Source organism: Littorina saxatilis, linkage group LG6 (genome assembly GCF_037325665.1).
Source record: "Littorina saxatilis isolate snail1 linkage group LG6, US_GU_Lsax_2.0, whole genome shotgun sequence".
In the NCBI taxonomy this organism is placed as follows: domain Eukaryota; kingdom Metazoa; phylum Mollusca; class Gastropoda; order Littorinimorpha; family Littorinidae; genus Littorina; species Littorina saxatilis.
The window spans coordinates 11,095,972-11,122,850 of NC_090250.1; the positions used below are offsets into that span (position 1 = coordinate 11,095,972).

At 46.5% G+C, this 26,879-nt stretch overlaps 10 protein-coding genes across 10 annotated transcripts; 5 read left to right on the forward strand and 5 right to left on the reverse strand.

The window, feature by feature from the left end:
* Positions 1 to 3: 3 nt before the first annotated feature.
* On the reverse strand, positions 4 to 751 carry LOC138968092 (histone H2A-like). Its single transcript, XM_070340655.1, has one exon. It carries the CDS (start codon positions 627 to 629, stop codon positions 147 to 149), a length of 483 nt encoding a protein of 160 aa, XP_070196756.1. The 5' UTR covers positions 630 to 751; the 3' UTR covers positions 4 to 146.
* Positions 752 to 1,226, forward strand: LOC138968093 (histone H2B, gonadal). The gene has a single exon (XM_070340656.1). The coding sequence runs from the start codon at positions 792 to 794 to the stop codon at positions 1,158 to 1,160; it is 369 nt and encodes a 122-aa protein (XP_070196757.1). The 5' UTR covers positions 752 to 791; the 3' UTR covers positions 1,161 to 1,226.
* Positions 1,227 to 6,675: 5,449 nt separating this feature from the next.
* Positions 6,676 to 7,181, forward strand: LOC138968094 (histone H3). Its single transcript, XM_070340657.1, has one exon. It carries the CDS (start codon positions 6,676 to 6,678, stop codon positions 7,084 to 7,086), a length of 411 nt encoding a protein of 136 aa, XP_070196758.1. The 3' UTR covers positions 7,087 to 7,181.
* Positions 7,182 to 7,653: 472 nt separating this feature from the next.
* On the reverse strand, positions 7,654 to 8,319 carry LOC138968095 (histone H4). The gene has a single exon (XM_070340659.1). The coding sequence runs from the start codon at positions 8,274 to 8,276 to the stop codon at positions 7,965 to 7,967; it is 312 nt and encodes a 103-aa protein (XP_070196760.1). The 5' UTR covers positions 8,277 to 8,319; the 3' UTR covers positions 7,654 to 7,964.
* A 2,329-nt stretch (positions 8,320 to 10,648) lies between these two features.
* LOC138968096 (histone H2A-like) lies at positions 10,649 to 11,463 on the reverse strand. The gene has a single exon (XM_070340660.1). The coding sequence runs from the start codon at positions 11,339 to 11,341 to the stop codon at positions 10,859 to 10,861; it is 483 nt and encodes a 160-aa protein (XP_070196761.1). The 5' UTR covers positions 11,342 to 11,463; the 3' UTR covers positions 10,649 to 10,858.
* LOC138968475 (histone H2B, gonadal) lies at positions 11,464 to 11,938 on the forward strand. The gene has a single exon (XM_070341047.1). The coding sequence runs from the start codon at positions 11,504 to 11,506 to the stop codon at positions 11,870 to 11,872; it is 369 nt and encodes a 122-aa protein (XP_070197148.1). The 5' UTR covers positions 11,464 to 11,503; the 3' UTR covers positions 11,873 to 11,938.
* A 1,278-nt stretch (positions 11,939 to 13,216) lies between these two features.
* Positions 13,217 to 13,722, forward strand: LOC138968097 (histone H3). The gene has a single exon (XM_070340661.1). The coding sequence runs from the start codon at positions 13,217 to 13,219 to the stop codon at positions 13,625 to 13,627; it is 411 nt and encodes a 136-aa protein (XP_070196762.1). The 3' UTR covers positions 13,628 to 13,722.
* A 472-nt stretch (positions 13,723 to 14,194) lies between these two features.
* Positions 14,195 to 14,860, reverse strand: LOC138968098 (histone H4). The gene has a single exon (XM_070340662.1). The coding sequence runs from the start codon at positions 14,815 to 14,817 to the stop codon at positions 14,506 to 14,508; it is 312 nt and encodes a 103-aa protein (XP_070196763.1). The 5' UTR covers positions 14,818 to 14,860; the 3' UTR covers positions 14,195 to 14,505.
* Positions 14,861 to 17,040: 2,180 nt separating this feature from the next.
* LOC138968099 (histone H2A-like) lies at positions 17,041 to 17,932 on the reverse strand. Its single transcript, XM_070340663.1, has one exon. The coding sequence runs from the start codon at positions 17,811 to 17,813 to the stop codon at positions 17,331 to 17,333; it is 483 nt and encodes a 160-aa protein (XP_070196764.1). The 5' UTR covers positions 17,814 to 17,932; the 3' UTR covers positions 17,041 to 17,330.
* A 3,232-nt stretch (positions 17,933 to 21,164) lies between these two features.
* Positions 21,165 to 21,638, forward strand: LOC138968100 (histone H2B, gonadal). Its single transcript, XM_070340664.1, has one exon. It carries the CDS (start codon positions 21,204 to 21,206, stop codon positions 21,570 to 21,572), a length of 369 nt encoding a protein of 122 aa, XP_070196765.1. The 5' UTR covers positions 21,165 to 21,203; the 3' UTR covers positions 21,573 to 21,638.
* Positions 21,639 to 26,879: the final 5,241 nt, after the last annotated feature.

Sequence of the window (26,879 nt, forward strand, 5' to 3'; positions counted from 1 at the left end):
ACATTGACGACAAAAAACAAAACCAAAACAACACAACACCACTTTTTCACTGGCAAAGCAAGCAACGAGACGTCTATCTCTCTTGGGAAAAAATAGGTGGTCCTGAGAAGGACCTGTTGTAGAAGAAGGTGAAAGAGGCAAAGTTGTTATGCCTTGCCACCGGGAGCCTTGGTCTGGGACTTCTTGGGCAGAAGCACAGCCTGGATGTTGGGCAGCACACCACCCTGGGCGATGGTCACACCCGACAGAAGTTTGTTCAACTCCTCGTCGTTGCGGATGGCCAGCTGCAGGTGACGGGGGATGATTCTCGTCTTCTTGTTGTCGCGGGCAGCGTTGCCTGCCAACTCCAGGACCTCAGCGGCCAAGTACTCGAGCACGGCAGCCAGGTACACGGGGGCACCGGCACCCACACGCTCGGCGTAGTTGCCCTTGCGCAACAGACGGTGGATACGACCCACGGGGAACTGAAGTCCAGCACGGGACGAGCGAGACTTGCTCTTTCCCTTAACCTTTCCTCCTTTGCCGCGACCAGACATGATGCAAGTTGGATGATGTTTGAAAAATTCGTACGCAAAGCGAACGAATCCAATAATGCCAACGCCGACGCGACCGACCCCTTTTATACCCATCACTAGCCCTCCAACTGCACGTCGAGTCAACGGCAAAATCCACCAATGGCGAGCGCCCCTTTGGCGGCACTGCCGGCGCGAGTGTTTGCGCACTGTATAAAAGAGCGCGGTCGGCTTGGCGGCGCTACCTTTTGCGACTCACAACCCGCAGACGAATCAACCATGCCACCCAAAGTTAGCTCCAAAGGCGCCAAGAAGGCCGGCAAGGCCAAGGCTGTTCGCTCCGGCGACAAGAAGCGCAAGAGGAAGAGGAAGGAAAGCTACGCCATCTACATCTACAAGGTGCTCAAGCAGGTGCACCCCGACACTGGCATCAGCAGCAAGGCCATGTCTATCATGAACAGCTTCGTCAACGATATCTTTGAGAGAATCGCCGCTGAAGCTTCCAGACTGGCCCACTACAACAAGCGCTCCACCATCACCAGTCGGGAGATCCAGACCGCGGTCCGCCTCCTCCTCCCCGGTGAGCTGGCCAAGCACGCCGTCAGTGAGGGCACCAAGGCCGTCACCAAGTACACCAGCAGCAAGTAGACTCTTAAAACTGCTGTTTGGCCAAACCGGCAAACGTAAAACACACAGGTCCTTCTCAGGACCACCCACTTTTTCCAGAGAGAGATGAATTTCTCGTTGCCAACGAACCAACTCAATACACACTCAATACACAATACACAATACACAATACATGTACACAACAATGTCTCTCTCTCCTTCCCTATATTTAATTTATTAGTCAAGGAACCAACGGATCCAACGGATCCCAACATCTATCTCGGGGACAAAACTCCATTATAATATTTACCCATTATAATGTAAAAGCGTATAAGCATATAGTAAACATCCAACAAATAACCAAAACTACATAAACAAACAAAAAAATCACTTGTCAACCGTCAAATTAGTGTCATCAATATCCGCCGGCCGGCGTCACTACAATCTGTCTACTACAGCACTGTCACTGCATCAAACCGCTATCACCGCAAAACTGGCTTGCTACCTACATCGTCATCGTCATCGTCATCGTCATCGTCATCGTCATCGTCATCGTCATCGTCATCCTACAAATCATTTACTATATATCTCACGCATCTCACAAAACTCAACCAACTTTTACCAACCCTCAAAATATATCTGGTACTTCTATGGTGTTCTTTCTTTGTTGTTCTTTGTTGTAGTTCTTTGTGGTTAAAATAACACGTGAATAAACAGAGAAATCAAACGCCTACCTCGCCACTCAGACACAACGGACAAAATACCTGTTACTCTGTTGCAGTTTTCTAACACTAATTAGCGGCACACCCATTACTTTGCACAAAGTCGCCAGCCTCTTATGTGTAGCATATGTTCTCTCCTTCGCTGTCTCTCAAATTCCTACTGTCAAAACGTGTGCCGCTCGTGAAAGTGTTCACTTCACTTTTTCACAACTGCTTCTTTCGTTTTTGTCACCTTGCGCGCCCTGCTCGTATAACATGTAAAGAACTCGTCTTTGTACATACACACTTTTTTACAAGAGCGTTCACCTCAGCATTTATTTAGCTGTGAGCTGTGCACGCGTGTGTTAAGGTTTCATTTTTGTGTGCTTGCTTGTCAGTTTGTACGTTCCTTTCTTTCTTTATCATACTTTGTACCTGGTACTTTTGACGGCACACACACACACACACACACACACACACACACACACACACACACACACACACACACACAGCACAGCACAGAGACCCCCCAAAAAGTGGCCCTGTACGGTAATGTTGCTTGAATCTTCGGCTGATGTCTCCACGGCTTTCATTGGCTAAAATCAGAGCGGCGCGCCAGGGCTGCGAATGCCTTTCCCATATAAAAGGTCTCTCTAGTTCCTGGCTGCTTTTATAGATAACAAACGCCTTATCACCCAAAGATTTCTAAAGAATCAAAATAACATAAATTATGACCTGATGAAACATCATCAGAGAAATTGCAGTAAGGTAACTGCCCAAGCCAAGCTGAAGGACTGGTCAAACTTCGTGTCAGAAAACATAACATCATATAAAGACTCCAGTAAGGTATGGAAAAAGATAAAACAGCACAAAGGTAGATTTAAACTTCCAGATAAACCCCTTAACGATAACGGCAGATTAACGGTAGGAGACAGGGATAAGGCGGACGTGCTGGCTGAGACCTTCTCCCGGGTTAGTAAATTAAAGTACATGGAACCAGACAAACTGCATTTCCGTACTGAAATGGAAAAAGATTTTAAACACCCAGAGCCAGATAATAGCAATCCCATAAACTGTGCCATGTCTGTCTCGGAATGCGGGAAGGCCATTAAACAAATAAAACAGGCGAAGAAGGCCCCCGGATCATGCAGAATCTCATATAGTATGATAAAACAACTCCCAAACCATTTTGTAAGTATTCTAACTGACTTTTTTAATACATGTTGGAAAAATGATAAAATTCCTATAGCCTGGAAACAAGCACAAGTCGTGGCGATCCCCAAAGTAGGGAAACCCAAAAACCTTCCCAGCAGTTACAGACCGATCTCACTCACCCCCCACTTAGGGAAAATCTATGAACGTATTATCAAAAACAGGATGGAGTACTTCCTTGACAAAAATAACATTATTCCGCCCTGCCAGGCAGGCTTTCGTAAAGGACGATCCTGCACAGACCACGTGGTACGGCTGGTGGAAAAAATGAAAAAAACATTAACAAGTAAAAACAAAACTCTACTAACTACCTTTTTCGACGTAAAGAAGGCCTACGATACCGTCTGGCACGCCCGCCTACTCGTTAAAATCCAGCGGCTGGGAATCACAGGCCACACGTACAACTTTATTAAAGATTTCATAACAGGTAGATCCATGCAGGTTAAAGTGGGCGACGCTCTCTCTTACCCACACCCCTTAGAAATGGGGGTACCCCAGGGCAGTATAATTGCTCCGATTCTCTTCAGTGTCATGCTCCATGACATAGACCTAGTAGACGTGAAAGGTGCAACCGTCCTACTGTATGCAGACGATATGGTCATCATTGACACACAAAAACCTAGAATTTATAACAAAACAGAACCCAAAATGAACCCTTTTCAAACCAAGGTAAATAACCTGATAGATTACATGCACCTAAATGGCTTCGACCTCTCTGCAGAGAAAACAGTATTCATGGTTGTATCCAGGCATAAAGTGTTATTAGATAACTGTCGCCTTACAGTGGGTGACACTAAACTAAAACCAAGCAAAACCGTGAAATTCTTAGGGGTCGTCATTCATAGAAACCTGCTCTGGGGCCCCCACATAAACCACCTTGTAGAAAAAGCAAACAAAGTAATTAGCGTGATAAAATTTCTGCGAGCGGAACCATGGGCCAGGGGACAGAAGTTTTTAACAGACATAGTTAAAGCACTTGTCCGGTCACGCCTCACATATGGCCAAGAAGCCTTTTTCGCTGCCCCTAAATCAGACCTTAAACTGCTGGAAACAGTAGAGTTAAAAGCCCTAAAAATTGCACTCAATATACCCAGATCGGCAAACAACAAAGCAACATATGATGAGGTGGGCTGGCTAAGCCTAGCTGAAGAAAGAAAGTTGCGGGCAACACAATATGTATTAAGAGCCACGGCAACTGACTCTAACCCCACAAATGAAGTACTGACAGACGACTTCACCCAGTTTAATAACATAAAGTATACCTGGCTAAGAGAGAAATCCCAAAGACAGTATGATAAAATCTACCCAATATGGGAGTATGCCAAACCAATCCTAAAAAAAGTTAATCTAGAGACTGAAGATATAGTAAGACACAACGCTCCTATGCACCCCCCCTGGCTACTCGAAATACCATCTATTGCGGACAGTCTACCCATAGACTTAAAAAAATCGGATAACCCCCTGCTTGCGGGATCGGTAGCTAAAGAGCTGATAAACACCAAGTATGTACACTTTTTAAAAGTATATACGGACGGGTCAAAATTAAGCGACGGCTCAGTGGGCTGTGCGTTTGTAATTCCCGACCTCCAAATTACTAAAAGGTTTAAATTAAACGATGGTGTTTCCATTTTCACAGCAGAATTATTCGCCATTTATATGGCGCTTTCCTACGTAAATGACCTTACTAACAAACCGTTCGCAGTAGTAGTCTGCACAGACTCTAAATCCTCCCTCCAAGCACTCCAGTCAGAAACAAAAAACAGATCAGAAATTCAGACAGAGATTAAATTCCTGGCCCATCAAATTATCATCACTGGGACCGAACTACAACTCCAGTATGTTCCCTCACACACAGGCATACGAGGAAACGACCTAGCGGACTGTGCGGCGAAGGAAGCCGCACTCTTACATAAACAGTTTGTCATAAACTTAAAAGTCTCCCTGTCAGAGGCCAGCTCTAAAATTATTAACTTACTAAACAAGGAACAAAATCAAGGGGAAGAGAGGGACAGGTTCCCTGTACTCCCCCTCTCTCTACTAACCATGTTCAGGAAAATCAGAACAAACAGCTGTTTATACACATTTATTAAACCCCTCTGCGCATGCGGAGAGCTTGTAAATTTTCACCACATTTTCACGGCATGTCCACATACAACATACTTTCACAGGCTACATGAACACATAAAAACACTCAATCTCACACCTACACAATGTCTCCATCATCATAAAGACCTAGGGTGGAGCCATGTTAAACTGGTCTGCAAAACAATATACACATCACCGCTCGGGAAGTGGTTCTAAAAACAAACTAGTTCTACATATCTAAACGACGTAGCCAGTATATTGATACCCTCCAAATGCCTGCGCCCCACAAGGGAGCGCTCCCATTGGCCGGTTCCCCACTGGGGGCCGGAGCACTGGCGATGTCCAAAAATAGCTCAACTACCATGCCCCAACATCTCTCCTGCATAGTGCGACGAAGCCACAGCCCAGTGCGACGGGCCCACAGCCCCCGACCTTCACCCCAGCCTAACAGAACGGACGGGCTCAAAACACAGTACCGGGTACAAAAAGGCTCTAAACCGGTCCATCCCCCCCACCTCCCTGTGCGTACAGTAGGTACGCGTCCCTGTCCCACACCTCCCCCACTCCACCCCCACCCCAGAAGGAAGGGGGCTCGTGTCCTGGCGTCTACCCATTATACTCTCTACCATATTCCAACTACTCAGTTGGTGTGCGAGCTCGCCAGCACCCCCCCGCCGGGAGCGAAGGGCATCCCTGCTCCACCTGGCACGGGAGTAGCTGTGCACCGCACACCAAACACCCATATAAAAAGAGACGCTCCTCACCACCATACTCCAACCTCTCGCCTATCTGGTGTGCGCGTCCCGCCGGTGTCCGCCCAACGGGAGCGACGGGCCCGTTACCACCCCTCCCTCCAACCTCATCCCCCCTCCCCTCCCCGCCTCTTCCTGAGGGTGGGTCACCGAGCACCGCACACCAAGACTCACCCAAATTAAGACACCTAATGAATAAACTAAAACTAATTTACTAGATTATTTGTAGATAAACAAACCTATTTTACTTTAAGAGGACTCAGGTCCACTCTTACCATTCCTTTTTTATTCTATTATGTGTTTAGGGTACGAATGACAGAATGAAAGATCTATGTTGTATATATATGTTATATGTTTAAAGGCAAGGCAACCTCTGTATATATGTAAATTGCTGAGACATATTAACTTCAATTTGAAGTAACTGGACTTTTAAAACTTTTTATCAGAGTGGCTCTGAAATTTTATCAATTTTTTAAACACAACTTTGGAAATAATAAAGAATCAAAAAACTCTTTTAATCCCCCCTCCCCCACAAAGTGTCTCGCGTGGCGAAGGGTACGTGCTCATATCGCACAAAAAGAAACAACATTTTATAACAAACCCTTTTATCAAACAACTTTTAACATCCAAACAACTCCAACCCATCATGCTCCGGCCCACTCCCCCCTCCCCCCACCCCCCCCCCCACCCCACAATACAGCGTATAACCAAATCATGTCCCAATATAGGTCCTTAGTTACCTGGGAGGACGTTAAACCCCAAATTCTCTCTCTCTCTCCTGGCTGCTCAGTCGACTCTAACTTCGAAATGGCACGTACCAAGCAAACCGCCCGTAAATCCACCGGAGGAAAAGCTCCTCGCAAACAGCTGGCAACCAAGGCCGCTCGCAAAAGCGCCCCTGCCACTGGAGGAGTCAAGAAACCTCATCGTTACAGGCCTGGAACTGTGGCTCTTCGTGAGATCCGTCGTTACCAGAAGAGCACCGAGCTCCTGATCCGCAAGCTGCCCTTCCAGCGTCTGGTGCGCGAAATCGCCCAGGACTTCAAGACAGACCTGCGCTTCCAGAGCTCTGCCGTCATGGCTCTGCAGGAGGCCAGCGAGGCTTACCTGGTCGGTCTCTTTGAGGACACCAACCTGTGCGCCATCCATGCCAAGCGTGTCACCATCATGCCCAAGGACATCCAGCTGGCCCGCCGTATCCGCGGAGAGCGTGCTTAAGTTGCCCCTCCAACGGTTCCGACTCCTCCAAACCCGGCTCTTTTCAGAGCCACCTTCATTTTTCCCAAAAGAGTTGGTCTGCTCTCGTTGCCATCCTAATTGTTACACTCGTAGCAACCATAAACATTTCCTTTCAACACCCTCCCTAAGTACTCGCACTATAGTCACACTCCATTTAACGAATCAAAAACTCCAGCCCTTGTGTTGTCCCTGCGCATATGATCATTTCAAACCCCTATTTGTCATCTGTATTTGACCAAACATCAACAGCTAATTGCATTTCAACAATTTGCCTTCTCTCTCTGCGCTATGGACGGCTTTCTTGTCCAAAATGAGCACTCTCACTACAAAATCATGGTCAAGAATGCATTATTTCTATCCCGCAAATCGTTACTTTCTATCTCTAATGCAACACAACACCAATGGGAGGGATCCCTTTCTCTATGAGTGAAGCTCTGTGTGATGAGCACAAATGAATGAGCACGTCATAATCCATTCTGCTTGTGCGCCTATCGACACTGGTTGGCATCAAATTGACCCCGTCTGTGGCTTGAAGCGCTCCAATTTGATATCAATAAGTGATCATTTTATTTGCCTCTCATCATTTTCTTGACAGTTCCCTTTCGCTCAGTTGCAATCATACATCCAACCCCCTGCCCTCCCTCCTTCTCTTTTGTTTACGTAGCCAACACTTGTATAGATTTACGACGACACTATCAATGACAAAACAATAACAAACAATAGTGTTTTAATACGTAAACACGAAGGAGTTAGCAGTGGCAACGAGACACATTCAGCCCCTCTTGGGAAAATGAAGGTGGTCCTAAGAAGGACCGGAGAAGGGTTATTGTGGATGCGAGATCCGCGACTTGATGCGTCTAACCACCGAAGCCGTACAGAGTACGACCCTGGCGTTTGAGGGCGTAGACCACATCCATGGCGGTCACAGTCTTCCTCTTGGCGTGCTCAGTGTACGTGACGGCATCACGGATCACGTTCTCCAGGAATACCTTGAGAACTCCGCGAGTCTCCTCGTAGATGAGACCAGAGATACGCTTGACACCGCCACGGCGAGCCAGACGACGGATAGCGGGCTTGGTGATACCCTGGATGTTATCACGCAAAACTTTCCTGTGACGCTTGGCGCCCCCCTTTCCGAGACCCTTTCCTCCTTTACCACGGCCAGTCATGATGAATGTTTCTACGAGTCGTGCGATTCGAGAATGCTTCTCAGCTCGCCGGCGCAGCCGCCTTATATACAGCAGACGCGGGCCCGTGAGAAAGCAAAACACCGCTCCACAAGCGTGAACTTTGATTGGCTGAGAGAGCGAAGAGTCGCCTCGCTCTATTTTCACACCCACTGTCTGTGTCTGTGTCTGTGTCTGTGTCACTGGTCACTGTCACTGGTCACTGTCACTGGTCACTGTCCACTGTCCACTGTCACTGTCACTGTCACTGTCACTGTCACTGTCACTGTCAGCAAATGTCTTCAGCTCAAGTAAAACACATCATATCTCAAATTGCTCATACCCAGCCCCAACCTGCAATGTGAAAAGTCTGTGTGGCAGGAATTGCAGCTATATGATCATTTAGATACATTGCTGCAAAGAAGGACATCATTATCATTATCATTATAGCCTGCGGCACATCGATTCAAGTTGTACATTCTCCATGTGAATGTGATGCAACTTGAAGCCTGCTCACTTGAAACGTTGCTTGTTGGCGTAGCAACTCGATTCACCTTACCTTCTTCGTCTTCTTGTTCTTGTTCTTGTTCTTTTTGTTCTTGTTCTTGTTCTTCTTCTTCTTCTTGTTCTTGTTCTTTTTGTTCTTGTTCTTGTTCTTCTTCTTCTGCCTTCGTGGGCTGAAACTCCCACGCACACTCGTGTTTTTGCACGAGTGGAATTTTACGTGTATGACCGTTTTTTCCCCGCCATTAAGGCAGCCATACGCCGCTTTCGGAGGAAGCATGCTGGGTATTTTCGTGTTTCTATAACCCACCGAACTCTGACATGGATTACAGGATCTTTTCCGTGCGCACTTGGTCTTGTGCTTGCGTGTACACACGAAGGGGGATACGCCACTAGCAGGTCTGCACATAAGTTGACCTGGGAGATCGGAAAAATCTCCACACTTAACAGGCCGGGCCTGGATTCGATCCCTCGACCTTCCGATTACTAGAGGCCGACGTCTTACCACCCCGCCACAGCGCCCGTCGGATTCACCTTATCAATTAGGCCTCACATTCACTTGTCATCCACGTTTGTTTTGACGCGATCACCTACCGTAGGCAGGGTTCAGGCAGGCACCCGTGGTGCATGTGGTTGTTGGACAAAAGCGTTTTTGTGGCTGTGATTTGTGCATGCCTTGACTATTTTCATCTGTACAAAATTGTGTATGCATATGTGTATGTATGTATGTATGTATGTATGTATGTATGTATGTATGTATGTATGTATGTATGTATGTATGTATGTATGTATGTATGTATGTATGTATGTATGTATGTATGTATGTATGTATGTATGTATGTATGTATGTATGTATGTATGTATGTATGTATGTATGTATGTATGTTCCTGATATGACTTTATCTATGTGATTTGCTGGATGGCACAAAGCAGCCTCTGCCTGATAATAATAAAACAAGTCGCGTAAGGCAAAAATACTTTTTCAGCAAGACCGTATACTCGTAGCATCGTAAGTCCACCGCTCGTGGCAAAGGCAGTGAAATTGACAAGAAGAGCGGGGTAGTTAGTAGTTGCGCTGAGAAGGATAGCACGCTTTTCTGTACCTCTCTTCGTTTTAACTTTCTGAGCGTGTTTTTAATCCAAACATATCATATCTATATGTTTTTGGAATCAGGAACGGACAAGAAATAAGATGAAAGTGTTTTTAAATTGATTTCGAAAATTTAATTTTCATCATAATTTTTATATTTTTAATTTTCAGAGCTTGTTTTTAATCCAAATATAACATATTTATATGTTTTTGGAATCACAAAATGATGAAGAATAAGATGAACGTAAATTTGGATCGTTTTATAAAAAAATTGCTAAAACAAATACATCCGGGGATATCATTCCCAGGAACTCTCATGTAAAATGTCATAAAGATCGGTCCAGTAGTTTGGTCTGAATCGCTCTACACACACACGCACAGACAGACAGACAGACAGACAGACAGACAGACAGACACAGACAGACACAGACACACAGAGACACACCGAGACACACAGACACAGACACACACAGACAGACACAGACACACAGAGACACACCGAGACACACAGACACAGACACACACAGACACACAGACACATACATACATACATACATACATACATACATACATACATACATACATACATACATACATACATACATACATACATACATACATACATACATACATACGACCCTCGTCTCGATTCCCCCTCTATGTTAAAACATTTAGTCAAAACTTGACTAAATGTAATGAGGGTTTATTAATTTTAACCCTTGGTCTATTCGCACTTTCATGACGACTTGTTGTGATGCTGATTATTATTGTGTATGTGTAATGATGTTGTTTACGTCTCAATTGTGTAGTGGCTATAAGTAATAACAACCCCCAAAACGGCTGCGACATTGACGACAAAAAACAAAACCAAAACAACACAACACCACTTTTTCACTGGCAAAGCAAGCAACGAGACGTCTATCTCTCTTGGGAAAAAATAGGTGGTCCTGAGAAGGACCTGTTGTAGAAGAAGGTGAAAGAGGCAAAGTTGTTATGCCTTGCCACCGGGAGCCTTGGTCTGGGACTTCTTGGGCAGAAGCACAGCCTGGATGTTGGGCAGCACACCACCCTGGGCGATGGTCACACCCGACAGAAGTTTGTTCAACTCCTCGTCGTTGCGGATGGCCAGCTGCAGGTGACGGGGGATGATTCTCGTCTTCTTGTTGTCGCGGGCAGCGTTGCCTGCCAACTCCAGGACCTCAGCGGCCAAGTACTCGAGCACGGCAGCCAGGTACACGGGGGCACCGGCACCCACACGCTCGGCGTAGTTGCCCTTGCGCAACAGACGGTGGATACGACCCACGGGGAACTGAAGTCCAGCACGGGACGAGCGAGACTTGCTCTTTCCCTTAACCTTTCCTCCTTTGCCGCGACCAGACATGATGCAAGTTGGATGATGTTTGAAAAATTCGTACGCAAAGCGAACGAATCCAATAATGCCAACGCCGACGCGACCGACCCCTTTTATACCCATCACTAGCCCTCCAACTGCACGTCGAGTCAACGGCAAAATCCACCAATGGCGAGCGCCCCTTTGGCGGCACTGCCGGCGCGAGTGTTTGCGCACTGTATAAAAGAGCGCGGTCGGCTTGGCGGCGCTACCTTTTGCGACTCACAACCCGCAGACGAATCAACCATGCCACCCAAAGTTAGCTCCAAAGGCGCCAAGAAGGCCGGCAAGGCCAAGGCTGTTCGCTCCGGCGACAAGAAGCGCAAGAGGAAGAGGAAGGAAAGCTACGCCATCTACATCTACAAGGTGCTCAAGCAGGTGCACCCCGACACTGGCATCAGCAGCAAGGCCATGTCTATCATGAACAGCTTCGTCAACGATATCTTTGAGAGAATCGCCGCTGAAGCTTCCAGACTGGCCCACTACAACAAGCGCTCCACCATCACCAGTCGGGAGATCCAGACCGCGGTCCGCCTCCTCCTCCCCGGTGAGCTGGCCAAGCACGCCGTCAGTGAGGGCACCAAGGCCGTCACCAAGTACACCAGCAGCAAGTAGACTCTTAAAACTGCTGTTTGGCCAAACCGGCAAACGTAAAACACACAGGTCCTTCTCAGGACCACCCACTTTTTCCAGAGAGAGATGAATTTCTCGTTGCCAACGAACCAACTCAATACACACTCAATACACAATACACAATACACAATACATGTACACAACAATGTCTCTCTCTCCTTCCCTATATTTAATTTATTAGTCAAGGAACCAACGGATCCAACGGATCCCAACATCTATCTCGGGGACAAAACTCCATTATAATATTTACCCATTATAATGTAAAAGCGTATAAGCATATAGTAAACATCCAACAAATAACCAAAACTACATAAACAAACAAAAAAATCACTTGTCAACCGTCAAATTAGTGTCATCAATATCCGCCGGCCGGCGTCACTACAATCTGTCTACTACAGCACTGTCACTGCATCAAACCGCTATCACCGCAAAACTGGCTTGCTACCTACATCGTCATCGTCATCGTCATCGTCATCGTCATCGTCATCGTCATCCTACAAATCATTTACTATATATCTCACGCATCTCACAAAACTCAACCAACTTTTACCAACCCTCAAAATATATCTGGTACTTCTATGGTGTTCTTTCTTTGTTGTTCTTTGTTGTAGTTCTTTGTGGTTAAAATAACACGTGAATAAACAGAGAAATCAAACGCCTACCTCGCCACTCAGACACAACGGACAAAATACCTGTTACTCTGTTGCAGTTTTCTAACACTAATTAGCGGCACACCCATTACTTTGCACAAAGTCGCCAGCCTCTTATGTGTAGCATATGTTCTCTCCTTCGCTGTCTCTCAAATTCCTACTGTCAAAACGTGTGCCGCTCGTGAAAGTGTTCACTTCACTTTTTCACAACTGCTTCTTTCGTTTTTGTCACCTTGCGCGCCCTGCTCGTATAACATGTAAAGAACTCGTCTTTGTACATACACACTTTTTTACAAGAGCGTTCACCTCAGCATTTATTTAGCTGTGAGCTGTGCACGCGTGTGTTAAGGTTTCATTTTTGTGTGCTTGCTTGTCAGTTTGTACGTTCCTTTCTTTCTTTATCATACTTTGTACCTGGTACTTTTGACGGCACACACACACACACACACACACACACACACACACACACACACACACACACACACACACACACACACAGCACAGCACAGAGACCCCCCAAAAAGTGGCCCTGTACGGTAATGTTGCTTGAATCTTCGGCTGATGTCTCCACGGCTTTCATTGGCTAAAATCAGAGCGGCGCGCCAGGGCTGCGAATGCCTTTCCCATATAAAAGGTCTCTCTAGTTCCTGGCCGCTCAGTCGACTCTAACTTCGAAATGGCACGTACCAAGCAAACCGCCCGTAAATCCACCGGAGGAAAAGCTCCTCGCAAACAGCTGGCAACCAAGGCCGCTCGCAAAAGCGCCCCTGCCACTGGAGGAGTCAAGAAACCTCATCGTTACAGGCCTGGAACTGTGGCTCTTCGTGAGATCCGTCGTTACCAGAAGAGCACCGAGCTCCTGATCCGCAAGCTGCCCTTCCAGCGTCTGGTGCGCGAAATCGCCCAGGACTTCAAGACAGACCTGCGCTTCCAGAGCTCTGCCGTCATGGCTCTGCAGGAGGCCAGCGAGGCTTACCTGGTCGGTCTCTTTGAGGACACCAACCTGTGCGCCATCCATGCCAAGCGTGTCACCATCATGCCCAAGGACATCCAGCTGGCCCGCCGTATCCGCGGAGAGCGTGCTTAAGTTGCCCCTCCAACGGTTCCGACTCCTCCAAACCCGGCTCTTTTCAGAGCCACCTTCATTTTTCCCAAAAGAGTTGGTCTGCTCTCGTTGCCATCCTAATTGTTACACTCGTAGCAACCATAAACATTTCCTTTCAACACCCTCCCTAAGTACTCGCACTATAGTCACACTCCATTTAACGAACCAAAAACTCCAGCCCTTGTGTTGTCCCTGCGCATATGATCATTTCAAACCCCTATTTGTCATCTGTATTTGACCAAACATCAACAGCTAATTGCATTTCAACAATTTGCCTTCTCTCTCTGCGCTATGGACGGCTTTCTTGTCCAAAATGAGCACTCTCACTACAAAATCATGGTCAAGAATGCATTATTTCTATCCCGCAAATCGTTACTTTCTATCTCTAATGCAACACAACACCAATGGGAGGGATCCCTTTCTCTATGAGTGAAGCTCTGTGTGATGAGCACAAATGAATGAGCACGTCATAATCCATTCTGCTTGTGCGCCTATCGACACTGGTTGGCATCAAATTGACCCCGTCTGTGGCTTGAAGCGCTCCAATTTGATATCAATAAGTGATCATTTTATTTGCCTCTCATCATTTTCTTGACAGTTCCCTTTCGCTCAGTTGCAATCATACATCCAACCCCCTGCCCTCCCTCCTTCTCTTTTGTTTACGTAGCCAACACTTGTATAGATTTACGACGACACTATCAATGACAAAACAATAACAAACAATAGTGTTTTAATACGTAAACACGAAGGAGTTAGCAGTGGCAACGAGACACATTCAGCCCCTCTTGGGAAAATGAAGGTGGTCCTAAGAAGGACCGGAGAAGGGTTATTGTGGATGCGAGATCCGCGACTTGATGCGTCTAACCACCGAAGCCGTACAGAGTACGACCCTGGCGTTTGAGGGCGTAGACCACATCCATGGCGGTCACAGTCTTCCTCTTGGCGTGCTCAGTGTACGTGACGGCATCACGGATCACGTTCTCCAGGAATACCTTGAGAACTCCGCGAGTCTCCTCGTAGATGAGACCAGAGATACGCTTGACACCGCCACGGCGAGCCAGACGACGGATAGCGGGCTTGGTGATACCCTGGATGTTATCACGCAAAACTTTCCTGTGACGCTTGGCGCCCCCCTTTCCGAGACCCTTTCCTCCTTTACCACGGCCAGTCATGATGAATGTTTCTACGAGTCGTGCGATTCGAGAATGCTTCTCAGCTCGCCGGCGCAGCCGCCTTATATACAGCAGACGCGGGCCCGTGAGAAAGCAAAACACCGCTCCACAAGCGTGAACTTTGATTGGCTGAGAGAGCGAAGAGTCGCCTCGCTCTATTTTCACACCCACTGTCTGTGTCTGTGTCTGTGTCTGTGTCACTGGTCACTGTCACTGGTCACTGTCACTGTCACTGTCACTGTCACTGTCACTGTCAGCAAATGTCTTCAGCTCAAGTAAAACACATCATATCTCAAATTGCTCATACCCAGCCCCAACCTGCAATGTGAAAAGTCTGTGTGGCAGGAATTGCAGCTATATGATCATTTAGATACATTGCTGCAAAGAAGGACATCATTATCATTATCATTATAGCCTGCGGCACATCGATTCAAGTTGTACATTCTCCATGTGAATGTGATGCAACTTGAAGCCTGCTCACTTGAAACGTTGCTTGTTGGCGTAGCAACTCGATTCACCTTACCTTCTTCGTCTTCTTGTTCTTGTTCTTGTTCTTTTTGTTCTTGTTCTTGTTCTTCTTCTTCTGCCTTCGTGGGCTGAAACTCCCACGCACACTCGTGTTTTTGCACGAGTGGAATTTTACGTGTATGACCGTTTTTATCCCCGCCATTAAGGCAGCCATACGCCGCTTTCGGAGGAAGCATGCTGGGTATTTTCGTGTTTCTATAACCCACCGAACTCTGACATGGATTACAGGATCTTTTCCGTGCGCACTTGGTCTTGTGCTTGCGTGTACACACGAAGGGGGATACGCCACTAGCAGGTCTGCACATAAGTTGACCTGGGAGATCGGAAAAATCTCCACACTTAACAGGCCGGGCCTGGATTCGATCCCTCGACCTTCCGATTACTAGAGGCCGACGTCTTACCACCCCGCCACAGCGCCCGTCGGATTCACCTTATCAATTAGGCTTCACATTCACTTGTCATCCACGTTTGTTTTGACGCGATCACCTACCGTAGGCAGGGTTCAGGCAGGCACCCGTGGTGCATGTGGTTGTTGGACAAAAGCGTTTTTGTGGCTGTGATTTGTGCATGCCTTGACTATTTTCATCTGTACAACATTGTGTATGTATGTATGTATGTATGTATGTATGTATGTATGTATGTATGTATGTATGTATGTATGTATGTATGTATGTATGTATGTATGTATGTATGTATGTATGTATGTATGTATGTATGTATGTATGTATGTATGTATGTATGTATGTATGTATGTATGTATGTATGTATGTATGTATGTATGTATGTATGTATGTTCCTGATATGACTTTATCTATGTGATTTGCTGGATGGCACAAAGCAGCCTCTGCCTGATAATAATAAAACAAGTCGCGTAAGGCAAAAATACTTTTTCAGCAAGACCGTATATTCGTAGCATCGTAAGTCCACCGCTCGTGGCAAAGGCAGTGAAATTGACAAGAAGAGCGGGGTAGTTAGTAGTTGCGCTGAGAAGGATAGCACGCTTTTCTGTACCTCTCTTCGTTTTAACTTTTTGAGCGTGTTTTTAATCCAAACATATCATATCTATATGTTTTTGGAATCAGGAACGGACAAGAAATAAGATGAAAGTGTTTTTAAATTGATTTCGAAAATTTAATTTTCATCATAATTTTTATATTTTTAATTTTCAGAGCTTGTTTTTAATCCAAATATAACATATTTATATGTTTTTGGAATCACAAAATGATGAAGAATAAGATGAACGTAAATTTGGATCGTTTTATAAAAAAATTGCTAAAACAAATACATCCGGGGATATCATTCCCAGGAACTCTCATGTAAAATTTCATAAAGATCGGTCTGTTTGGTCTGAATCGCTCTACACACACACACACGCACAGACAGACAGACAGACAGACAGACAGACAGACAGACAGACACAGACAGACACAGACACACAGAGACACACAGACACAGACAGACAGACAGACACAGACAGACACACACACACACACACACACACACATACACACACACACACACACATACATACATACATACATACATACATACATACATACATACATACATACATACATACATACATACATACATACATACATACATACATACATACATACATACGACCCTCGTCTCGATTCCCCCTCTATGTTAAAACATTTAGTCAAAACTTGACTAAATGTAATGAGGGTTTATTAATTTTAACCCTTGGTCTATTCGCACTTTCATGACGACTTGTTGTGATGCTGATTATTATTGAATTTGTGTATGTGTAATGATGTTGTTTACGTCTGAATTGTGTAGTGGCTATAAGTAATAACAACCCCCAAAACGGCTGGGACATTGACGACAAAAAACAAAACCAAAACAACACAACACCACTTTTTCACTGGCAAAGCAAGCAACGAGACGTCTATCTCTCTTGGGAAAAAATAGGTGGTCCTGAGAAGGACCTGTTGTAGAAGAAGGTGAAAGAGGCAAAGTTGTTATGCCTTGCCACCGGGAGCCTTGGTCTGGGACTTCTTGGGCAGAAGCACAGCCTGGATGTTGGGCAGCACACCACCCTGGGCGATGGTCACACCCGACAGAAGTTTGTTCAACTCCTCGTCGTTGCGGATGGCCAGCTGCAGGTGACGGGGGATGATTCTCGTCTTCTTGTTGTCGCGGGCAGCGTTGCCTGCCAACTCCAGGACCTCAGCGGCCAAGTACTCGAGCACGGCAGCCAGGTACACGGGGGCACCGGCACCCACACGCTCGGCGTAGTTGCCCTTGCGCAACAGACGGTGGATACGACCCACGGGGAACTGAAGTCCAGCACGGGACGAGCGAGACTTGCTCTTTCCCTTAACCTTTCCTCCTTTGCCGCGACCAGACATGATGCAAGTTGGATGATGTTTGAAAAATTCGTACGCAAAGCGAACGAATCCAATAATGCCAACGCCGACGCGACCGACCCCTTTTATACCCATCACTAGCCCTCCAACTGCACGTCGAGTCAACGGCAAAATCCACCAATGGCGAGCGCCCCTTTGGCGGCACTGCCGGCGCGAGTGTTTGCGCACTGTATAAAAGAGCGCGGTCGGCTTGGCGGCGCTACCAGCGGAATCACATAATACCTAAATGCCAGGCCGGCTTTAGAAAGGGCCGGTCCTGCACGGACCATGTTGTCAATTTTGTTGAACGCATAAGGAAAACTCTAGCCTATAAAACTAACTCACTGCTAGGTACCTTTTTTGATGTAAAGGGTGCCTATGACAGTGTCTGGCACAACAGGTTACTCCAAAAGCTTAAAAATATTGGCCTGTCAGGCCACATATATAATTTCATTAAAACCTTTATTTCTGACAGAACGTTACACGTTAAAGTCGGTTCTGCTCTCTCTGCGTCCCATAAACTGGACATGGGGGTGCCCCAGGGGAGTATTATCGCCCCGGCCCTGTTCAGTATTATGTTGCACGATATTGACAGTGTGGACGTGGGGGGAGCGACCGTCCTACTTTATGCTGACGATCTAGCCCTCCTGGATACCAAAAAGCCTATTCCTAGAGGGGCCAAAGGTAGAAAGGACGAGATCTCTATGGACAGCTACCAGACCAATGTTGATAATCTATGTGGGTACATGACCTTAAATGGTTTTGCCCTAGCCCCTGAGAAAACTGTTTTTTTCGTCGCTAGTCGACAACAACTTCTCCATAAAAAATGCTTTATAACTGTAAACAATAAAATCATCAAACCAAGTAACACCGTAAAATTCCTAGGTGTTACGGTTGAAAAAAATCTTTCATGGTCTGTCCATATTGAAAATCTCGTCCAAAAAGCCCAACGTGCGTTAGGTATATTAAAAATACTAAATAGTGAACCCTGGGCCCGAGGCCAAAAGTTTCTCCTGACCATCGTCAATGCGCTGATCAGATCACGCTTGACGTACGGTCAGGAGGCTTTCTTTTCCGCCAGCGCAGAGGCCCTAGGCCGCCTCCGTGGGGTGGAGTGCAAGGCGCTTCGCATAGCGCTGGGGCTCCTCCCCTGGTCCAGCCACTCGGCTGTGTACCAGGAGGCCGGCTGGATGAGTCTTGATGACAAACGCCGCCTCTGCGCTGCGCGTTACTATGTGCGTGCGGGACGTGTGGACAACACGGTAGACGATGTACTAGAAGATTTCCCACAATATGAAAATATGCCAGTTACAAATAAACGGGGTCTCCGTGTGATGACAAGGTGTCAGCCACTGATAAATTATATTCAACCCATCATAAACCACAGCATAACTAATAAAGTCATACCTGAAAAAATACCTGTTCCTCCTTACCCCCCCTGGCTGCTTGAAACGCCTGCTTTTCATTGCGACCTGGGGACGGAGGCCACAAAGCAGGATAACCCTCATTTTCTGGCCATGTTGGCCAATGACCTTCTTCACAAGAAATTTTCCCAACACCTAAAGATATTTACAGACGGCTCTAAGCTGGATAATGGGAGGGTAGGCTGCGCCTTTGTCATCCCGGAACTAAAAGTCACTAAACACTACCGCCTGAATGACGGAGTGTCTATTTTTACAGCTGAACTTTTTGCCATTCTTATGGCCCTCACATACATTAATGATATTCCAGTTAACCCCCATAGTATAGTTTTATGCACTGACTCTCTGTCCTCAGTACAAGCGCTTCTGTACGGTTCCAGTAACCGTATGGAGGTGCTATACGATATAAAATTAATCTGCCATCAAATTATTTCTGCTGGCACCCCCGTGGACATACAGTGGGTTCCGTCCCACGTAGGGCTCACGGGGAACGAAATGGCTGACGCTGCCGCCAAATTGGCGACAGGGTCCCCTGATGTGACCACAGACGTAGGCTTTTCCCTCCCGGAGGTTTACTCCAAGCTCTATGCAGCAGGGAGGGCCTTAGTACCTAACCATGTTATTAAACTTGAGACACCCACGTTCCCCTCAGCACTAACCCAAATATTTAGGAGACTCCGCACTAGAGCCACAAAGTTTAAAATCTTTAAACCATTGTGCTCGTGCGGGTCTCCCATCAGCTATAACCACATTTTTGAAAATTGCAACGCCAATATCATTTCTTGTAGAGTCCTGCACGATCACGGCCTTGCCTTCGGACTAGGCCCGCAGGACTACCTAATAAGACATAAAGACCTGGGCTGGTCGCACTCTCTTTTGATGTGTCGATCGGTCTACCACTCAACCATGGGAGCGTGGGTGTAGTCTGCCGTTGTCCACACTCCTGCCGCACCTTAGGGTTAGACGTCTCCTGCCCCCGTTCACCATCCCCAGCCTAACAGAACGGACGGGCTATAAATACAGTGCCGCGTTCAAAAAGGTTCTCAACCGGTCCATCCCCCAACTCCCAGTGTGTACAGGTTGGTACACACTTCCCTATCCCACCTTCCCCACTCCACCCCTACCCCAGGAGGACGGGGGATTGTGTTGAGACGTCGCCCTAACCTTACCACACCTCAACATTCGCCACCATATTATGTGTACCAGCGCCCGCCGAGTGGGGATCGAAGGACAGTGCTTGTTCCACCCTACAGGCGGGTGACTGTACACCAGACCTTTTTGTTGGTGTGCGAGATCTCGCCGGTACCCGTCTGCCGGGAGCGAAGGGCGTCCCCTGCTCCACCTGGCGGGCGGGGTGCCGTGCACCGCACACCAACACACACTCATACTTGTTCCTTTTTAGCCATAACATTTTAATAAACTGTTGTAACAATATTCCCGTCGCTATATAACCTTGATTGGTTGAAGGCGACGGTAAACACCAAACAAAGCTTTTATACTCAGCTTTTAAGAATACACGCTATTTTATCAAAAGCTGTGGGCATTTTGATCCGGCGGCGGCCTCGGCCGCTCTCTTTTTTATCACCAGAAGAACGGTTGTTCCTCTCTAAATTTACTCGTTGTATTTATGTTTTGTCTTCTCGCTGTTTTGTGCGCGAGAATGAAACCTTTAACTCTATCCCTTTATATCAATCACCATCATCATGTACATAGTGTTTATATCCCTCCATCGGACTTTTATTTTTTATGATAAGGTGGTCCTGAGTTTTATCAATTTTAACAGCGGAAAAAATAAATATACATTCCTTTATTGGCCCATCCCCACCACAAGCGTGTGAAAATATATTCCCTTACCATATTCTTTTATCCAACAGATGTTATCACTAATTTATAGCGGATTTCAATTCTGCACCTCCCTTGTAGACAGGTGCCCCTTCCTTCCTCCCTCCCAAAGCCAATAGCGTACGAACAAATCCCCTCCCTAATGGACGCATGTCCGTGGGACAGAAGCATCATCCTCGGCGGCGCTACCTTTTGCGACTCACAACCCGCAGACGAATCAACCATGCCACCCAAAGTTAGCTCCAAAGGCGCCAAGAAGGCCGGCAAGGCCAAGGCTGTTCGCTCCGGCGACAAGAAGCGCAAGAGGAAGAGGAAGGAAAGCTACGCCATCTACATCTACAAGGTGCTCAAGCAGGTGCACCCCGACACTGGCATCAGCAGCAAGGCCATGTCTATCATGAACAGCTTCGTCAACGATATCTTTGAGAGAATCGCCGCTGAAGCTTCCAGACTGGCCCACTACAACAAGCGCTCCACCATCACCAGTCGGGAGATCCAGACCGCGGTCCGCCTCCTCCTCCCCGGTGAGCTGGCCAAGCACGCCGTCAGTGAGGGCACCAAGGCCGTCACCAAGTACACCAGCAGCAAGTAGACTCTTAAAACTGCTGTTTGGCCAAACCGGCAAACGTAAAACACACAGGTCCTTCTCAGGACCACCCACTTTTTCCAGAGAGAGATGAATTTCTCGTTGCCAACGAACCAACTCAATACACACTCAATACACAATACACAATACACAATACATGTACACAACAATGTCTCTCTCTCCTTCCCTATATTTAATTTAGTAGTCAAGGAACCAACGGATCCAACGGATCCAACATCTATCTCGGGGACAAAACTCCATTATAATATTTACCCATTATAATGTAAAAGCGTATAAGCATATAGTAAACATCCAACAAATAACCAAAACTACATAAACAAACAAAAAAATCACTTGTCAACCGTCAAATTAGTGTCATCAATATCCGCCGGCCGGCGTCACTACAATCTGTCTACTACAGCACTGTCACTGCATCAAACCGCTATCACCGCAAAACTGGCTTGCTACCTACATCGTCATCGTCATCGTCATCGTCATCGTCATCGTCATCGTCATCGTCATCGTCATCCTACAAATCATTTACTATATATCTCACGCATCTCACAAAACTCAACCAACTTTTACCAACCCTCAAAATATATCTGGTACTTTTATGGTGTTCTTTCTTTGTTGTTCTTTGTTGTAGTTCTTTGTGGTTAAAATAACACGTGAATAAACAGAGAAATCAAACGCCTACCTCGCCACTCAGACACAACGGACAAAATACCTGTTACTCTGTTGCAGTTTTCTAACACTAATTAGCGGCACACCCATTACTTTGCACAAAGTCGCCAGCCTCTTATGTGTAGCATATGTTCTCTCCTTCGCTGTCTCTCAAATTCCTACTGTCAAAACGTGTGCCGCTCGTAAAAGTGTTCACTTCACTTTTTCACAACTGCTTCTTTCGTTTTTGTCACCTTGCGCGCCCTGCTCGTATAACATGTAAAGAACTCGTCTTTGTACATACACACTTTTTTACAAGAGCGTTCACCTCAGCATTTATTTAGCTGTGAGCTGTGCACGCGTGTGTTAAGGTTTCATTTTTGTGTGCTTGCTTGTCAGTTTGTACGTTCCTTTCTTTCTTTATCATACTTTGTACCTGGTACTTTTGACGGCACACACACACACACACACACACACACACACACACACACACACACACACACACACACGCACGACAGCACAGCACAGAGACCCCCCAAAAAGTGGCCCTGTACGGTAATGTTGCTTGAATCTTCGGCTGATGTCTCCACGGCTTTCATTGGCTAAAATCAGAGCGGCGCGCCAGGGCTGCGAATGCCTTTCCCATATAAAACGTCTCTCTAGTTCCTGGCTGCTCATACGCAATTTGACTTCTTGACACTCAGTCAGGAAAAAACGCTCACGTCACGGAGACACTCCCCGAAAAGTTTTGAACGGTTTGGAAAGAGTCGGTTCGTTGGGGCACTGCACCAGCTACGAGTCGCCTTCACTTCACTCACCACTACAGCGCAACTACTATCTACACTGCCACACCCCCTTTTCTTTTCTCCACCTTTTTCAAACAGTGAGCAGCCTTTGCTGCAAGGTAGGGTTTTTTGCTTGGTGCCGCCATTCTAGGTTCTGTAGTCGACTGATTTAGCTTAGGGTTTCTTTTGTTTAAATCCGTACCACCATTTCAAAATTGTAGATAGAACTTAGGTGTCCCCCTCTCTGGTAGGTGCACCATCTCTCATTTCTCATTAACATCCCCGCCATTGTCATTGCCACCCATTATTCTCCCTCTACTGTTAAAAAAAATAAAACGGAAATTCTAGTCCCTAACTGTGTTTAAGCTTTTAACGCATAAAGTATGTCTGTATAGCGTTGCCTTGTCTAGTTGTCCAGTCTATGTGATTTGTCTCTGATGTTTGTTTTCGTCTCTGTTCTTGTCTTGTCTCGTCTCGTCTGAATGAATGAGTGCGCGGTGGAATAGTACTTTTAGCCACAGTTTTTTAGCTGAGCTCCCGCTGAACTCATCACGTTTGAGAGAGGGGGAGTGGAGCCTCCTTCCCCCGTCCACCATGGCTGAGTTCAGCGACACAAATATAGAGACCGATGGCGACGGAGATATGTCCGACGCCTCGATCATAAACGAGTGGGACGTTGATCCCCTCCACCCCCCAGGAGAAGATGATGAGCCTTTCACGGACTCGCGCGGACGAAAAAGAAAGAGAAAACAAATCCCTGACACCAGCTCAGGAGCTGAAAAAACAGACAATGACCATGACCAGGACCATGACCAGGACCCAAATAAAAGACAAAACTTGACCTTGGACCCAGAAAAGTCCAAAAACCTAGATCAGGAACAAAACCCAAAACCTACGCACCTGGAAAAAAACAACAACCAGGAACACACAAAACCAAAACCAAAACCAGTAAGAAGAAATCTGTTCAGGGAAAATTTAGTCACACCAGTCTTCCTTGAACACCCTGTGATCTTGGAGGATACAAAAGAGGGACCCGCCACGTTCAGGGCGCTGGGCCTCCACAGATTCAAAACAATCCAGGCAGCGGTGGGCCCGGTGCTCTCTCTCCGTCCCCTGGCGGGCGAGAGATGGCTAGTGGGCTGCAACAGCAAAAACCAGCAAAACAAACTTACTAAGATCACTGATCTAGGTGGCGTAACAATTAAATGCTTCGCTCCGGAAGCCACGACCGAGGGCGTTGTCAAAGGAATCCCTAGGGAACACTCTGAAAATGAAATCCTACGGATGGACATCCGAGTAAACATCAAGTCGGAATCAGGCAAGACTGCCCAGAAAGGCCTGGCAGCCATCAAAAAAATAGTCAGATTAAAAAACAAAAAAGGAGACATCTCCGAGGCTATCAAAATCACATTCAGAACGGCTGTTCTGCCAGACAGTGTAACCCTCGAGGGGGAGGAGCTTCCCCTCGAGGCGTTCGCCTGCCCAGTCAGACGCTGCGGGCGGTGCAGCCGATTTGGGCATAGCGGTCCACAGTGCCGGGCAAAAACAAAGACATGTGCTAGATGCGGTGGCAGGGACCACGACGTGGCAGGGGGCTGCGAACAAAAAAGATACTGTGTTAACTGTCACGGTGGACACTCCGCCGCTTACATGGGATGCCCGGAGTATAGGGTAAGACTGAGAGCAAACACGATCCGCTCTCAGTCTTACATACCCTACTCCGAGGCAATGCAGCGCGCGAGAAAAGAAATCCTCAATGAGAAACAGGAAAAAGAAGAAAAACAAACACGGGACTCTCCCGCACAAATAGATAGCTTCTGGAAAACACAAACACACACACATAACCAAGTCACCTCCACCCCTGCGGAGGGATATGCAAAGGCGCTCAGGCGCACACAGCTGGGGGAAACTCGACAACCTCTCCCACCACGCATATCCAAACAGACAACCTCAAATAAGTCTAACAGCCACGTGCCACCCAAACCTAGACAGACAGCCATAGACAAATCAATCAGACACGAGCCACGAACACAACGCACACACGCAGAACAAACACAGACAAACAAAATCCCCTCATCCTCAGACACTATAGAAAAAGCAATAGACCACATTTACACCCGAGTGATGGAAAAAGTAGAGACCAGCATCACAGACATCCTCAGGGCAGAAAAACTAAAAACCGAAAAGGAACTAGCCACAGCAATACTACAAAAGCAAGAAAATCAAAAACAACAAGAACTCACGACTAACACTCCAGACGGCGAGGCCACAGAATTCGTGCAAATGTGCCTCAGCTTTATGATAGCGGCCAGACAGCAACAAAACCCAGGCTTCTTGATCAAATCCATTGAAGACGTTTATTTCTCTTTAACTAAAAAACCGGCAGTACATACCTCACCAGACAAAAAACTACTGGCACTGGGTGCCCTGGCTGGAAGCAGGGAGCTCAGCGCACGAGAAATTCAAGACATTAGAAATAATGCATAATAAGCAACATCGAACAGTTAACATGCTCTATAAAGCGCAATTAATATTTACGATTCTAGTGTCCATAATGGCAGGAAAAACAGGGAAAGAAAATATTTTACCGTGCGGTAAAAACCTAACAGTACTACAGTGGAACTGTCGCAGCCTAAATAAAAATATCTTGTATCTGACCCAATTTTTAAGCCAAAATAAATGCGACGTCCTCTGTATACAGTCTCCCCTATGCTATTTTAACAAATTACCAAACCTGGAGGGCTTCTATTACCCACCTGTTATTGACCTTAAAGACAAAGGCAAATGGCTAAAAGTGGTAACATATATTAAGTGCGGGCTATCGTACGAAGCCATAAAATCGCCGGTAACACCTAACCCACTCGGACACTCCTGTGCCGTCCAGATACCATCAAAATACGGCAAAAAAATCAACTTAGTAAATGTTTATTATCCTAAGGGATGCAGCAAAATAGAGGATTCAGCATGGCTGACTGAGCTAAACGAAAATGCAGGCCACTGGATGATAGTGGGAGATTTTAATGACCATCACAACATGTGGGACCCTTATGTTAAAAACAAAACCAGCCACCTCGCTGACAACATAAATAACTCTCTTCTACAATTACTAAACGACGGTTCCGTTACTCGGATACCGGACGTTCACAATCATAAACCCTCTGCCATAGACCTGTCCCTGGTCAGCACGGACATCTACCTAAATTCTGACTGGACAGTCTTTCCAGACACCCTGCAATCCGACCACCTAGCTATTTTGACTACCCTGTATAACATTGACCCCGGACATGAAAATAAAAATAGGAAAGCAGAGTATAATTACAACTTAGCGGACTGGTCGCTTTTTCAACAGCTACTACAAAAACCCTCAGCAGAGGACGTTCAAGATAACGATATCGAAATATATTATAACAACTTGCGAAACTGCATTATAGACGCAGCTGACCGTAGCATACCTAAAAAAACATTTAAAAAGTTCACAGGTAAAACCCAGCCTGCCTCCTGGTGGAATGAGGAATGTCAGGAAGCCATAGATAACAAACGCCTTATCACCCAAAGATTTCTAAAGAATCAAAATAACATAAATTATGACCTGATGAAACATCACCAGAGAAATTGCAGTAAGGTAACTGCCCAAGCCAAGCTGAAGGACTGGTCAAACTTCGTGTCAGAAAACATAACATCATATAGAGACTCCAGTAAGGTATGGAAAAAGATAAAACAGCACAAAGGTAGATTTAAACTTCCAGATAAACCCCTTAACGATAACGGCAGATTAACGGTAGGAGACAGGGATAAGGCGGACGTGCTGGCTGAGACCTTCTCCCGGGTTAGTAAATTAAAGTACATGGAACCAGACAAACTGCAT